The following is a 16,196-nucleotide window of genomic DNA, read 5'->3' as shown; positions in this document are numbered from 1 at the left end:
CATGTCTGACCACTAGTACTGCTCACAAGAACAGGTAAGGCCATTGGAGCATGTCTGACAACTTGTACTGCTCACAAGAACCGGTCAGGCCATTGGAGCATGTCTGACCACTTGTACTGCTCACAAGAACAGGTCAGGCCATTGGAGCATGTCTGACCACTTGTACTGCTCACAAGAACAGGTCAGGCCATTGAAGCATGTCTGACCACTTGTACTGCTCACAAGAACAGGTCAGGCCATTGGAGCATGGCTGACCACTTGTACTGTTCACAAGAACAGGTCAGGTCATTAGAGCATGTCTGACCACTTGTACTGCTCACAAGAACAGGTCAGGCCATTGGAGCATGGCTGACCACTATGAGCGTGCAGGTCAGGCCATTGGAGCATGGCTGACCACTATGAGCGTGCAGGTCAGGCCATTGGAGCATGGCTGACCACTATGAGCGTGCAGGTCAGGCCATTGGAGCATGGCTGACAACTATGAGCGTGCAGGTCAGGCCATTGGAGCATGGCTGACCACTATGAGCGTGCAGGTCAGGCCATTGGAGCATGTCTGACCACTTGTACTGCTCACAATAACAGGTCAGGCCATTGGAGCATGTCTGACCACTTGTACTGCTCACAAGAACAGCTCAGGTCATTGGAGCATGTCTGACCACTTGTACTGCTCATTAAAACAGGTCAGGCCATTGGAGCATGTCTGACCACTTGTACTGCTCACAAAAACAGGTCTGGCCATTGGAGCATGTCTGACCATTTGTACTGCTCACAAGAACAGGTCAGGCCATTGGAGCATGGCTGACCACTATGAGCGTGCAGGTCAGGCTTTTGGAGCATGGCTGACCACTATGAGCGTGCAGGTCAGGCCATTGGAGCATGGCTGACCACTATGAGCGTGCAGGTCAGGCCATTGGAGCATGGCTGACCACTATGAGCGTGGTTATAATATCAACAAACACCGACACGCAATATAAATACACATAATATAAATACACGTAATATAAATCAAAGACCTATATTTATTCTTTGTCTTTGTATAAATCGCTGTATTTAAATTTAGAAGAAAAACAGCTTTAATAAGATGTTTAGCCTGAATACACTATAAAAAGCACATGGTTAGGAACATAGTATCTTTCCATTACACTAACATGGTTTGATTTGTAAGTTACCACCACTACAAAAAGTCATGTAGAGATTAGATGACAGTTGCATATTTTAAGATATCAGTCTCAAGAGGCAAGCGAACACCAGAATAACTCATTCAGTTGATACTAAACATTTATTGAACATCAAGATACATAAGGTACTGGTAACAATAGTCATAAACACGCGTAGTAATTATATTCACGTCCAAACGCCTATGTAGCACACTTTTAACAAACACATGGCGTTCCAAAGATGTAGCAATCTTTACACATAATGCTTTTCAAAACTGCATTACTGCATGAAGACGTTCGACATAAAAAGGGTTTCTACAGAAACTGGATCATAAAAATGCTGATGGAAACTGCGGAGTGCTCTACAGTTCGTCCAGCTGAAAGAAGAGAACACAAGTTCATGCGATGTGCATGTGTGTGTATGTCAAAGTTTATGAGGTCCTTACGCATCTGTGGCTGCATTATCTTTGGACCCCGAGTGTGTCCCAGCACTCCTACCTAATACATTATTGGACTTAAGTATTTGACGAATTTTGAATTACAGCTACAATTTCCAGCTGTTTTTCTTTACTGAATGATATTTTTAATTTTAGTGTGGCATTGTCCCGTATGGTGACCATGACAACCATTGGAGGAAACCCCACCTGTCCGGTATTGTGACCATGACAACCCAACCTGTCCGGTATGGTGACCATGACAACCCCTGGAGGAAACCCCACCTGTCCGGTATGGTGACCATGACAATCCAACCTGTCCGGAATGGTGATCATGACAACCCCTGGAGGAAAACCCACCTGTCCGGTATGGTGACCGTGACAACCCCTGGAGGAAACCCCACCTGTCTGGTATGGTGACAGGTTTTTTTTCCTTCTTTGTGACCCGCTGAAAATTTTCTGTTTCCTTGAAAAAAAAGTATTAAAACAGTAAAATATGCTTAATTGATTATTTTAGACTTTCCTGATTTTCCCCCAAAATCTGGCGTTTTGTGTGATTTTTAACCCAAAAATCCAGGGCATTTTTCGCCATTTTTTTCCACTCAAAAAAGGCCAGGCCCTTTCCCCAAAATCAGTTTTAAAAAAACTGGGTGACCATGACAACCCCTGGAGGAAACCCCACCTGTCTGGTATGGTGACCATGACAACCCCTGGAGGAAACCCCACCTGTCTGGTATGGTGACCATGACAACCCCTGGAGGAAACCCCACCTGTCTGGTATGGTGACCATGACAACCCCTGGAGGAAACCCCACCTGTCCGGTATGGTTACATGACAAACCCTGGAGGAAACTTCACCTGTCCCGTATGGTGACCATGACAACCCCTGGAAAAAAGACCACCTGTCCGGTATGGTGACCATGACAACCCCAGAAGGAAACCCCACCTGTCCGGTATGGTGACTATGACAACCCCTGGAGGAAACCCCACCTGTCCAGTATGGTGACCATGATAACCCCTGGAGGAAATCCCACCTGTCCGGTATGGTGACCATGATTACCCTACCTGTCTGGTATGGTGACCATGACAACCCCAGGAGGAAACCCCACCTGTCCGGTATAGTGACCATGACAACCCCATCAGGAAACCCCACCTGTCCAGTAGGTAACCATGACCAACCCTGGAGAAAACCCCACCTGTCCGGTATGGTGACCATGACAACCCCTGGAGGAAACCCAACCTGTCCAGTGTGGTTACCATGACAACCCCTGGAGGAAACCCTGCCTGTCCGGTATGGTGACCATGACAACTCCTGGAGGAAACCCCACCTGTCCAGTATGCTGACCATGACAACCCCTGGAGGAAACCCCACCAGTCCGGTATGGTGACCATGACAACCACACCTGTCCGGTATGGTGACCATGACAACCCCAGGATGAAACCCCACCTGTCCAGTATGGTGACCATGACAAACCCTGGAGGAAACCCCACCTGTCCAGTATGGTGACCATGACAACCCCTGGAGGAAACCCAACCTGCCCAGTGTGGTTACCATGACAACCCCTGGAGGAAACCCTGCCTGTCCGATATGGTGACCATGACAACCCCTGGAGGGAACCCCACCTGTCCAGTATGGTGACCATGAAAACCCCTGGAGGAAACCCCATCTGTACATTATGGTGACCATGACAACCCCTGGAGGAAACCCCACCTGTCCAGTATGGTGACCATGACAACCCCTATAGGAAACCCCACCTGTCCAGCATTGTGACCATGACAACCCCTGGAGGAAACTCCACCTGTCCGGTATGGTGACCATGACAACCCAACCTGTCCGGTAAGGTGACCATGACAACCTCTGGAAGAAGCCCCACCTGTCCAGTATGGTAGTGTTTTTCCCAGGAGGGCAAAGGGGCATGGCGCATTACTTTCAAAAAGGGCATTTTAGCGCGCCGTTTAGGCAAAAAAGGGCAAAAACGTTCCCTGAATACCTGAATTACGGGGAAACATGTAGTCGCATCAGAAGCAGTTGTGGAAAAAATAACATATAAACAAGCACATTTAATGGTAATAGATGTATTTAACTTACTATGATTTATATTAATATATTTACCTTGCAATGTACATTTAAGTTCCATGCTGTATCAATAAACTGTACAGCACGACAAACATAATAAAGCAATATATGCATATGAATCTGACTATACACAGATCCACTAACATATAAATGAAACCATGTTTGTCTTATCCCATTTTCTAACAATAATCTCGACAGATGTTTAAAATAACATTGCGAGTAAATTGATCGCTAACAATATGCAAACACTTGTTTCCTTGACATACATCAGCCGAGTAGATTACAAATAAATAAACAATGTTGTTGCTATCTAAAACATTTTTATGCATCGTTGATTATCACAGACATTTCATTAATTCCTTCTTAATGTATAATCTCCATCGTTAATTCGATCGTTTAAGACGTTATTTTCCATTTTTGCCGAGTCACAATTTAGTTCTGTATAGTCCGATAATATGTCAAATGATGTAAGCGACAGGTGCGCATAGCAACGTTCAATCGTATACGCGATTCGCATTTTGTTAAATTGGTATACGTCTCAGTAATTATTTCAATAATTAGATCTAATTATCTTAAAGACGAAAACGAAAAATAATAAATTTGTTTGTGAATTTAAATTGAATTATGCCTAAAAATATATGTTTTGATATAACTGAATAATGCATGCCAAGCACAATTGCCACGAGAATAACATCGAGTTTTTCATCAAAAGTCTCCCAAGTAATGATTATATCGTGGAGGAGTATACATTGCCGAGCGAAAAGTGCGCTTGGTATAACATAGCCCTCAGCATTATCGATTGATACTGACACGGGGTTATTCACGCATGACTAATTCACAGCTTTGGAGCAGTCAGTAAGACCTACCTATAAATCGAGCACTGTTATAGATTAAATCTGCTCAATTAAATATAGTCGATTAGACGTTGACGTCTCTCGAGTAAATCAAGCACAGTCGGAGCGTCACAGACAATCAAGGAAGCTGATTTTGCGGACCAAGTTAGATAGTAAGGCAATAAAGATATTATCGATAATGGCGCGTGGCAAAATTTGCCTTTGAAAAAAAGGACACGTGGCGAAATTTGCCTTTGAAAAGGGCAGCGTGGCGATCCGGGAGGGCGGCGTGGCTTTTCGCCACGCTAAAATGGCCTGGGAAAAACACTAAGTATGGTGACCATGACAACCCTTGGAGGAAACCCCACCTGTACAGTATGGTGACCATGACAACCCCTGGAGGAAACCCAACCTGTCCGGTATGGTGACCATGACAACCCCTGGAGTAAACCCCACCTGTCCGGTATGGTGACCACCAACCATACTCACATGCTTCCAAGAACAGTGATTTAACCCGGGTTGCATATGTGGGAAGCTGGTGCACCAACCACTGCGCCAAAGTTGTTGCAATATATTTAAAGATATTTTTAAATTTACATCAAATATCACAGATAAAAGGACATAGGTTCCAATAAACCTATTCAACAAACAAGGGCTGTTTGTAAAACATGCATGCCCCCCATATGGGCTGTCCATTGTAGTGGCAGCCAATGTGTGAATACGTTTTTTGTCACTGTGACCTTGACCTTTGACCTAGTGACCTGAAAATCTATAGGGGTCATCTGCGAGTCACGATCAATGTACCTTAGAAGTGTAATGATCCTAGGCAAAAGCCTTCTTGAGTTAGCATCCGAAAATCATTTTACTATTTCGGGTCACTGTGACCTTGACCTTTGACCTTGTGACCTCAAAATCAATAGGGGTCATCTGCGAGTCATGATCAATCTACCTATGAAGTTTCATGATCCTAAGGATATGCGTTCTTGAGTTATCATCCGGAAACTATTTTACTATTTCGGGTCACCGTGACCTTGACCTTTGACCTTGTGACCTCAAAATCAATAAGGGTCATCTGCGAGTCATTATCAATCTACCCATGAAGTTTCATGATCCTAGGCATATGAATTCTTGAGTTATCATCCGGAAACCATTTTACTATTTCGGGTCACTGTGACCTTGACCTTTGACCTAGTGACCTCGAAATCAATAGGGGTCATCTGCGAGTCATGATCAATCTACCCATGAAGTTTCATGATCCTAGGTGTATGCGTTCTTGAGTTATCATCCGGAAACCATTTTACTATTTCGGGTCACTGTGACCTTGACCTTTGACCTAGTGACCTCAAAATCAATAGGGGTCATCTGCGAGTCATGATCAATGTACCTATGAAGTTTCATGATCCTAGCCCCAAGCGTTCTTGAGTTATCATCCGGAAACCACCTGGTGGACGGACCGACATACCGACCGACCGACGGACCGACCTACCGACCAACATGAGCAAAGCAATATACCCCCTCTTCTTCGAAGGGGGGCATAATAAAAGATAAGAACATAATGTTTGAGGCAAAATAAATAATTTTCTTCCATTACCATCAATCTGAAGCACAATCGATATCAATAGGTAACAAATTCCTATCTATAGGTTAAGAATCCATATCTTTAGGTTACGAATCCATATCTATAGGTTACAAATCCATATCTATAGGATACGAATCCATAGCTATAGGTTACAAATCCATATCTATAGGTTAAAATCCATAGCTATGGGTTACAAATCCATCTCTATAAGTTACCAATCCATCTCTATAGGTTACCAAATCATCTCTTGAGGTTAGAAATCCATATCGATAGGTTACCAATTCATCTCTTGAGGTTAGAAATCCATATCTATAGGTTATGAATCCATATCTTTAGGTTATGCATCCGCTTGAATTATTTCATATTTTATCTTGAATAAATTAAATGAGATTCCGTTTTTAAAATGGTGCTAAATGCCATGCCATATCCAGGTACTACACTTTCCACTTTTATGGTATTTTTTGTTTATAGGAAGTCTCTACTTTGAAAAATTCCAATAAAGGTAGAAAGTGCTGTCCCTGATTACCCTGTGCGGACTGCAGTCGGCGTCGGCTGATCTGGGGTGACACTCTACACACATGTATAAAACCTGTTTTACCGAAGCGAGGCTCAAATGTATTTTCCCAGATTTTTCAAGCCAACAATCCCCATGTTTCAAGGGAGACAACTCACCAACTCCTCAGCTGACTCCTCCCCAGCCGACTCCTCATCCTTGATTGCCTCCCCTGACATGAACTCCTTACCCTGCTCTTCGGAGACCCCGTCTTCACACTCCAGCTTTGTTATCAAGCACTGCTTGTCTGCAATGAGCATTTTCCACATTTATTATATGCCCCTTTAAAATCTAAACTAAATAGGAGCTTTATCAATCATTGAAATACGTGTAGACAGAGAGAAAATACTCTCTTTTTCGATCCCATATTTATATGGGTACTACTAAATAGCTTTTTAAATTAAACAAAAATTTCTAATTTGCAAAACTGCATTTACTTAAACTAGTTTCTGACTTCTTACAAATACATGAAATATATTCACATCAAAAGAATGCATAATTTACATAAACATTCACTTTTACATGACCAATTATTTGTGTTGTATGAGCTTTAAGAGGACATTGCATGTTTTCTCTGCAATTGTTGTTTTAAATGCTTTCCACATTAGAATATCTCTTTGCTTCAAAGTCAAAGAGTAAGCAAACTGTTTAGCTCCAATAAGCACAGATGCATTTAACAGCAAAACATTTTAATTTAAATTTTCAATGTTATTTGACACAAAACCAAATAGTTTGTTGCCTACAAAAGTAATCTACTAACAGGGCTGTAGATAACTTATGGGGTATATTGGGTAATAAACCCTCGATTTTGACAACGATAGGGTTTTTGTAAAAGTTTTCACCCCCTACTTTTGAGCTTAATTTGGTTTTTCACCCCCAGTTTGTTAACTCAATTGGGTAATTTAGGGAATGACATAATAATAGCTACTAAGATTACTATATTATTTATACAAATGTAGTTCAAAAAGGTACATGTACATAACAACAAACAATTACTGAATTTCTGATCAAAGCTCATTTATTTGTGCGTTGAATAAGACCGAGTTCGTGAAAATCGCTGCACAATTAATGAAGTTATAATGGCTGTTCAAAGCGATGCACCCCATTTTCAGGTCATTTTGAGTTGAATACCTTGAAAATGAAAGTAGAAATCGGACAGGTCTACAAATAATTACAATAATACCCCAAAGATTGATTACTGCTGGAAAGACTGCCTTCTTTTCTTCATAGGACAGTGTATAAACTATCCGGTACATTTTTGTACGGAAAATAACTATTCTACAAAATATGCCCAGTGTTTCTAAGATTTGCGTTTCATGATGTAAGGTTTTTTACCGGAATTACATAATTAAATTTGTATTTGTGTTTTTTGAACGCTTTATTTTGAATTTAATTACATTTTTGGTAATTTAAATTGCGTTATCACGCAAATACGCTTGTTATCTATAGCCCAGTTATTAAAGACTTCAAGCAGCAGGGGTGTGATTTACGAACCCCTCAGAGACTTCTAGCAGCAGGGGTGTGATTTACAAACCCCTCAATGGAGGAAAATGCCCTACCCTACTTACAAGATCAAACTTAACCCTTTCAGTGCGGGGACCGAATTTTGAAGGCCTTTGCAAACAGTTTGGATCCAGATGAGACGCCACAGAACGTGGCGTCTCATCAGGATCCGAACTGTTTGCTATTCTGATAATATTCTTTGAAAAAAATCGAAGAAAATGCTAATTTAAGAAATTCAGCAGACGACATTTTAGCAGACGACATATTTTCCCAGCATGCAAAGGGTTAACTCATTTTTTTTAACATAAGTACAATTGTATATATTTCCAGCGAAGTAAATAAGCATTTGTTCAATTAATTTGACATTGAAAGGGAGGAAATCAACTTAAAGGAGGAACAAGAGCACCGCATAACGGGTGCCACGCTCGCCTACCTTGACCTTTGACATAGTGACCCCAAAATTGGTGTGGCGTGTAGAACTCATCAAGGTGCATCTACATATGAAGTTGTAAAGTTGTAGGTGGAAGCACTTTGATTTAGAGCCAATGCAAAGCAGGGGTTTTTCAGCACTGTCTGCCCCTCCGGAAAATGGAGGCACTCCCAAAGCAAACGGACCCGATCCCAAATTATATTTTTTTTTTCTTTTTTTAAGAATGAAGTGTCTTATAACTTGTGTGACTTACCAGTGTTTGTTTTGGTCAAAAATATTTGCTATAAGGTTTTGACTGTTCAGTTCTTATCACAGAGTGTAACTGTAACTGAAAAACAAAACTGCAGTACTTGAATTAATGTTGAACATGCCCAATATTGCATCTGTTTACATAAAGAAGACAAAATAACAAATAAAAACAAATTTATTTGTTAAACCACTGAATTATTTAAGCATGATTAATTCACAATTTTTTTTCTCAAATGAGCCGTTTCATCGAAGCAAAAAATTCCCAAAATGACCAATTTTGTCGATAAAAAATTCCCAATTTAGTCTGACTCCTTTTCCCAAATAGGCAGAAAAAACCCTGTAAAGGTTTTAGCACGACGCGGACGTCAGGCAGCGGATGACGAGCTGGCTATGACAATACCTCGGGTTATCTCTGAAAACGCCGAGCTAAAATTCACATCCCTGAAGCAGGCATTCTGTACCGACTTACCTAACACCATACGGTCGAAGAAATCTCTTCTAGCTTTTGAGATCAAAGTATCCTTGAATTCCTTCACAAATTTGTTGTACTGACTTGCCTCGATATTCTGAATAGAAGAACAATTAATTTATATGCAAAGTGCAAATCTTCAAGGCATGTTGCGCAAAATTTCAGACAACATTTTCTATGGTAATTTCGTGTGAATATAATTCGAGGTTTACGAAACATTCTGAGCCAGAGGCTACATTATGTGCGGTCCTAGAGTGTCCCCCAGCAATATAACCTAATTCACTTACTAGACACACGAAAATAGGGACGAATTTTGAACTAAAGCTGCAATTTCCAGCTATTTCTCCTTGTTACTTAAAGATTTTAAATTTTGGTGTGATCTTGTTTTGTGGGGGAAGCTGGAGTACCCAGAGGAAACCCCACTTGCCCAGTATGGCAACCACCGGCCAAACTCACATGCTGCCGGGAATTTTATATAGTTTTTTGAGTATGGAATATGTTTGGACACACACAAAGTTGAAACTTAATTGAGTAATGTGTTGTGGAAAAGGATTATTTCTGAAATAAGCACCGCTTCTTGCTCTGTGTCAATATCTACCCAATAACTACAGCGTGTAAATAACTAACGAGTATTAAGTATCCCTACCTTTCAAGAAAGATCACAGTGGCATAGTGAAAATTGTGTTGCCCTAGCAACCAGGAGGTCACGGGTCTGATCCCCACTGTGTGAAGGTTCTTTAGTTCTTGCACAATAGACACCAAGTACTGTTTCTATCCAGGAAATAGACACAAGAGCATTGTAATAAGCCTTAGCCTCTCTGCACAATCAAGTTTAACCTATTTATGCCAAGTGGACCCTCCCATCCTTCTAAATTGGACCAATTTATTTCCAAAATTAGGGATGTCTAGTATACTTATTTCTATATTTAGAATATTTCTTACAGAAATTATTTTAAGCAAACAGCGCAGACCAAGATAAGACGCCGCATCATGCGACGCCTCATCTGAGTCAACGCTGTTTGCCAAGGCCTTTTTTCTAGACGCTAGGCATGAATGGGTTAAATAAATAGGTATTCCCAACCTTGCAGCACTGTTGTCTTAAGCACTTGAGACAGGCCATGGCCTTGTCATAAAACTGGTCCCCGAACGAGTCCAGCACAATCTGCTGGATCCTCTTCTGCATCTGACCACACGCTGAAACACACACACAATCATATGAGTCGCGTTCTGAGAAAACTGGGCATAATGCATGTGTTGTCCCAGATTAGCCTGTGCAGTCCGCACAGGCTAATCAGGGATGACACTTTCTGCTTTTAAGAAATTTTTTGTTTAAATGAAGTCTCTTCTAAACAAAAATCAAATTTAGGCGGAAAGTGTTATCCCTGATTAGCCTGTGCGGACTGCACAGGCTAATCTGGGACGACACTTTACGCACAAGCATTATGCCCAGTTTTACCGAAGCGAGTCAGAATGTGACTCATATGTTTATTTTCCTTTAATCTACACAATCATGTGTATTTTCCTTTAATCTGAAAGCACCTAAGGCCAGATCCCACATACAATTATAAGGACAACACTATCTGCTGTATCCTAGCCTGCTTCTGACCACACACACCACAATATCAGGTGCATTTTCATATAATCCCATTTTAGCATAAAAGGCTGAAACCCACAAAACAATCATATATGTATTTCCCTTTAACCCAAAAGCAAAAAAGGCTGAAACCCACAGACAATGAGATTCAGGGCTCAACATAAATGGTTGTCCTATTGCCCCTGGCAAGTAAAAGTTGGGTTCGGGCAAGTTATTTTGCAATCTAGTTGTCCGCCCAGGCAAGTGCAAAAAAGAACAAAGAGCATTCAATTTAGACTTAAATTAGACTTAAATTGCTATAATCATTTTGTTAAATGTGCCAAAAAAAAGGTTTTGTGGTGTATCATTTTGATCTTTATTAAAAAATATTAGGTTTACAGTTAATGTGATATTTCATGTTTGGGCAAGCGGCTTTACGTTCAGGGCAAGTAGATTTTCTAAGTACTTGCCCGGAAGGGCAAGTTGTTTTTTAGGTTAATGTTGAGCCCTGAGATTGGTACTTTCCTTTAGTCCAAAAGCACAAAACACGAAAACCCACACGAAATCATGTGTCTTTCAGCTGCTTTGTGCAAAAATGGGTCTTATACTATATGCAACCAGCTAAGCCCCACATCAGCCTGTGCATTTAACAAGTTTGGTCAGTAGATACAATGTCTGTTAATAAGACCACATAATCTTGAGTGTACCATAAATTGTTAGGCACAAAATATCCTTTTTTATTAACACTATGAATATCATACCAAAGCGTTCAAATATTGCATTCCAAATCTGTACCCAATGGAACCATTATATTAGCAAATTAACCTATTGGATGAGAACCAGATAAGTCACACCATGGCTGAGTCTATCAAACTATAAAACCTTTGTAGGTAATCTAATAAAATACCTTCATCAAATTTGTCCTCCTCTTTTATGTTAACAAGTGTCAGGAAATCTTCCACTGGAGTTGTAGAACCTACCTGAAACACGTGTGGCTCGGTAATTAATAGTTATTTAACTAAAACACATGCTTCTTGATAATAAATAGCTATTTAACTAAAACAAATGTGTCTCTGTAATTAATAGTTATTTAACTAAAACACATGTGTATCTGTTAATAATAGCTAATAAACTTTAACACATGGGTCTCTGCATTTATAGCCATTTAACTGAAACACGTGTATCTCTGTACTTAATAGCTATTCAACTAAAACACATCCAGCTCTGTAATAAATAGCTATGTAACTTACACATTGGTATCTCTATTAAACTAAAACACGTGTCTCTAACATTAATAGCTATTAAACTAAAACACATGTGGCTTTAACATTAATAGCTGATCAACTAAAACACATGTGGCTCTAACATTAATAGCTAATCAACTAATACACATGAGTCTCTCACATTAATAGCTAATCAACTAAAATACATGAGCCTCTCACATTTATAGCTTATCAACTAAAACACATGTGTCTCTCACATTAATAGCTAATCAACTAAAACACATGAGTCTCTCACATTAATAGCTAATCAACTAAAACACATGTGGCTCTGGCATTAATAGCTAATCAACTGAAACACATGTGGCTCTGACATTTATAGCTATTCAACTAAAACACGTGAGTATCTCACATTAATAGCTAATCAACTAAAACACATGAGCCTCTGTTATTAATAGCTATTTAACTAAAACATATGAGTTTATTTTTTATTTTATTTTTTTATTATTCAATATAATACATACAATGTATACATGTATATGATCATACAACATAGTAATTGTACAAAGCAATACAGTTCAGACATGTTATACAAGATATGCTAATATATCTTTCTTTTTTTAAAGAGAAAAGAAAAGAAAAACAGAATAATAGTTATGAAAAATGATGAGTTGTATAAAGTCGGAAGAAAGCATACTGGATTTGTGTGTTTTGTTGTTGATTCACAATGATCTTATAAGATTGAAAAAAATATACAAAAATAATTTAGAAAGATAAACTAACATTAGAGTGAAATATATATAAGTGGACAAACATTATGAGAATTTAATCTGATTCCATTTTTGTTCAAAGATTTGTAATGTGTCATTACTGAGGGCTATTTCTTTCTCAATCTGGATTTTTAGTTTAAGACTATGGATAAAACAATTAAAATTTGGTACTTGTTTTTTGTACTTCATGTTATAGATAAAATATTTCATCATTATAAGAATAAAATTCACAATATTATTACAGTCTATTGATTTCAATGAGTAAATTCCGAAGCTTACATTTAAGAAAGATAGTTTAACATTTAGTTGCTGTTGTTCAAGAAAAGATACTTGTTGATTCCAAATAGGCTGGATGTGTTTGCACTCCCAAAAAAGATGTTCTATAGTTTCGATGTTTTCACTGCAGAAGTCACACAGATTTGAGTTAGATAATTTGCATTTAAAGAGATATTTATTTGTAGCTATAATTCTATGTATGTATTTATATTGAAAATTTCTCAGTGTGCTTTCAATAGTTGCTTTATATGGCATGGTAAATATGTGTTTCCAATTAAGTTCATGTTCTTCGAAAAGAACTTGCCATTTATTTTGGGTTTTGGAGTTTTCTGTAGGGTTTGTAATTTGTAATGTGTAAAATATTTTGTTCGTTTTGTTTTTTCTTCCAAGTATGTTTTCTACGAATGTTGTTTGAGTACATGGTGTATTATTTGTATTGATTTCAGATTTAATATGTATGGGTATGCTTTTGATTAGTGTGTAGTACTTCAGAAAATTATTTGAAGGTATTCCGTATATGTAGCATATATTATCAAAAGGGTAGAAATCCTTAATTCTGTAGTCATATAATTGGTCGACATATTTAATGCTTTGTTCAAACCAATCTTTATAGAAAAACGTCTTATTGTTTGAAGTTATGTCTTTATTGTTCCATAATATAGTTTTGCTGCTGGTTTGGGTTTCTAGGTTATGAGTAACATCACTCCATGCTGATAGAACATCAGACAGAAATATGTTTTCGTTTGCAATTTCACGTAGGATAGTATTGTTGATGTTACATTCAAAGAGTAAAGAGTCACCATATTTTTTTAGGATTTTCTGGTAGAATAATTTCCATTTACTCGTATTGGTATTATCTAGGTATCTTTTAAACCAGCTGCATTTGATTGCATTCAAGAATGAGTCAATGTTCGTTAATTGGATACCTCCATTTTCTACAGATTGAATTAACTGAGTTCGTTTTATTTTATCAGGTTAACCGTCCCATATGAAATTAAATATTGCTGATTTTATATCGTTAATAACATCATTTGGTGGATTTGGGAGGACTGTTAATACATAAATTAATTTAGGGAGTGCAAACGTTTTCAATACTGTGTTTTTTCCGATAAGTGTAAGTTTACGGTGGTGCCATGATTTTAAGCAGTTTTTAAAATTCTGTAATTTAGGTAGTATGTTTTTAAGAACTGTATCTTTTTCATTATTTGTGAAAGTAATTCCTAACGTTGTTGCTTCATCGGATGTCCAATGAAATTTCATTTCTTTTTTATATTGGACATTACTTTGTTTTAATTTACCTACTCGTAGCACAGTACATTTACTTTTGTTTAGTTTAAGACCCGATGTCATTCCATAAAGGGTTAGCGATTCTATTAGGTTATGGAAAGAATCGTAATTGTCGTTTAAAAAATAAGTTGCATCGTCAGCAAATAGGGACTGTTTGATTTCTTCGTCAGGTTCTAGTGATATGCCTTTTATGTGTTTATTTGATTGGATGTGATGTGATAGATACTCGATGCAAATAATAAATAGCGATGATGAGAGTGGACATCCTTGTCAAACCCCTCGTTCGATGTTAAAACTGTTTGAAAAGAAGCCATTGTTAATGATTAAACTGTTAATATCGGTATAGAATAGTTTGACCCATTGAATGAGACTTTCACCAAAATTCATATTTTCTAAGCAAGAGAACATAAATGAATGATCAAGCCAATCGAATGCCTTTTCGAAGTCTGCAAAGAATATTAGACCAGGATTATTTGAATTGTTGAAATAGTTTATGCATTCTTGGATAAGACGAACGTTTTCACCAATGTAACGTCCTTTTATGAAACCAGATTGAGATTGTGAAATGATTGATGGTAATATTTTTTTAATTCTGTTTGCTATACTTTTAGTTGCAATTTTATAATCATTGTTTAGTAAACTGATTGGGCGCCAGTTCGATAAGGATTCTAAGTTTTTTCCAGGTTTTGGAATGAGTGATATTATACCTTGTTTTTGAAGCGTAGTTAGGTTTCCATTATTATATGAATAGTTTAGTGATTTAATTAAATGTGTTTTGATATCATTCCAAAATATTTTATAAAACTCAATGGTGATGCCATCAGATCCTGGACTTTTGTTATTTTGCATTTCTTTTAGTGCTAATCCACATTCATATTCATTTAGTAATCCGTCACACAATAGTTTTTCCTCTTGATTTAAAGCGTGATGTGTATTTTTAAAAAGGGAGTTATTTTCAACATTTTTTCGTTTATAGAGGGTTTCGAAAAATACACGTTGTTCTTCTAGTATTTGTGTTCTGTTTGTTATATCTTTGCCATTGACTACTAATTTGTGTACAGTTTTTTGTTCACTTCTACGTTTTTCAATGTTTGCGAAGTATTTTGTATTTTTTTCATTGTGTTCAACATGCTGTGCACGCGCTCTTAGTATTATTCCATTGAGATGTGTATGATAAATTCCATCTAATATTTGTTTTTTTAATGTTATTTCGTTTTCAATGTCGGTGGTATCATTTGTGTATGTTTGATGCAATTGTTTTTCAAGGGTTTCAATGGTTTTGATGGTTTCAGTTTCAAGTTTGTGTGTTTCTTTTTGTTTAAATGATGTGTATCTAATTGTTGTGTTACGTATATTTCCTTTAATTACTTCCCATAAGGTGTTTGGGTTTGCATCTTTATTATTTTGAACTGTATTTAATATTTCCTGTTTTATTTGTGTTTGATATTGTGTATCTAATAAGATGCTGTTGTTAATTTTAAAGTATCCTGGGCCCCTTTCAGGTTGTATATTGTGCAGTTTAAGTTCAACTAGAGAGTGGTCAGTCATAAATCCTGGTTTTATGTTACATGTGTCAATAATGTTGCAAAGAGACTCAGATATTAAAAAATAGTCTAATCTACAAAATATTGTTGGTTTTGTGTTTGAGTGCCAGGTGAATTTGCTTTCGTTTGGAAATATTGTACGCCAGATGTCTATCATATTGTAGTTTTCAATTATGTTATTTAAAATGTTTCTATTTTTAGGATGAGTATAAAGGTTTCCCTTCTTTTTATCTAATAATGGGT

At 37.9% G+C, this 16,196-nt stretch overlaps 2 protein-coding genes across 4 annotated transcripts in view; both read right to left on the bottom strand.

Annotated features, from left to right (window-relative positions):
• Positions 1-1,260: 1,260 nt before the first annotated feature.
• The window catches only part of LOC127858403 (X-ray repair cross-complementing protein 5-like), a 54,384-nt gene continuing 39,448 nt past the window's right edge, over positions 1,261-16,196 (bottom strand). For both annotated transcript variants that reach the window (XM_052395540.1, XM_052395539.1), the window contains exons 17-21: positions 11,764-11,836; positions 10,365-10,477; positions 9,284-9,380; positions 6,752-6,879; positions 1,261-1,534 (exon numbers count right to left, since the gene is read on the bottom strand). In XM_052395540.1, the coding sequence (XP_052251500.1) occupies positions 1,520-1,534; positions 6,752-6,879; positions 9,284-9,380; positions 10,365-10,477; positions 11,764-11,836 (426 nt within the window). In that variant the 3' untranslated portion in view covers positions 1,261-1,519. The remainder of the gene's footprint in view (positions 1,535-6,751; positions 6,880-9,283; positions 9,381-10,364; positions 10,478-11,763; positions 11,837-16,196) is intronic.
• LOC127858408 (uncharacterized) lies at positions 1,548-4,203 on the bottom strand. Of its 2 annotated transcripts, none has more exons than XM_052395547.1 (2): positions 2,919-4,203; positions 1,548-2,405 (listed from the first exon to the last, which is right to left on the bottom strand). In XM_052395547.1, exons 1-2 carry the CDS (start codon positions 3,255-3,257, stop codon positions 2,229-2,231), a joined length of 516 nt encoding a protein of 171 aa, XP_052251507.1. In that variant the 5' UTR covers positions 3,258-4,203; the 3' UTR covers positions 1,548-2,228. The 2 variants fall into 2 exon arrangements, with proteins under 2 accessions (XP_052251507.1, XP_052251506.1); XM_052395546.1 differs by having other exon boundaries at positions 1,548-2,361.

Source organism: Dreissena polymorpha, chromosome 14 (genome assembly GCF_020536995.1).
Source record: "Dreissena polymorpha isolate Duluth1 chromosome 14, UMN_Dpol_1.0, whole genome shotgun sequence".
In the NCBI taxonomy this organism is placed as follows: domain Eukaryota; kingdom Metazoa; phylum Mollusca; class Bivalvia; order Myida; family Dreissenidae; genus Dreissena; species Dreissena polymorpha.
The sequence above is the reverse complement of the archived record's forward strand: the minus strand, read 5'-3'. Positions and strand labels throughout refer to the sequence as shown.

Bases quoted from the DNA above. Each gene is read 5' to 3' on its own strand.
- LOC127858408 (XM_052395546.1), bottom strand. From the start codon at position 3,508: ATGCCCCTTTGCCCTCCTGGGAAAAACACTACCATACTGGACAGGTGG. The intron at 2,362-2,918 runs GTGGGGTTTCCT...CATACCAGACAG, and splicing joins ATGGTCAGCATACTGGACAG to GTGGGGTTTCCTCCAGGGGT.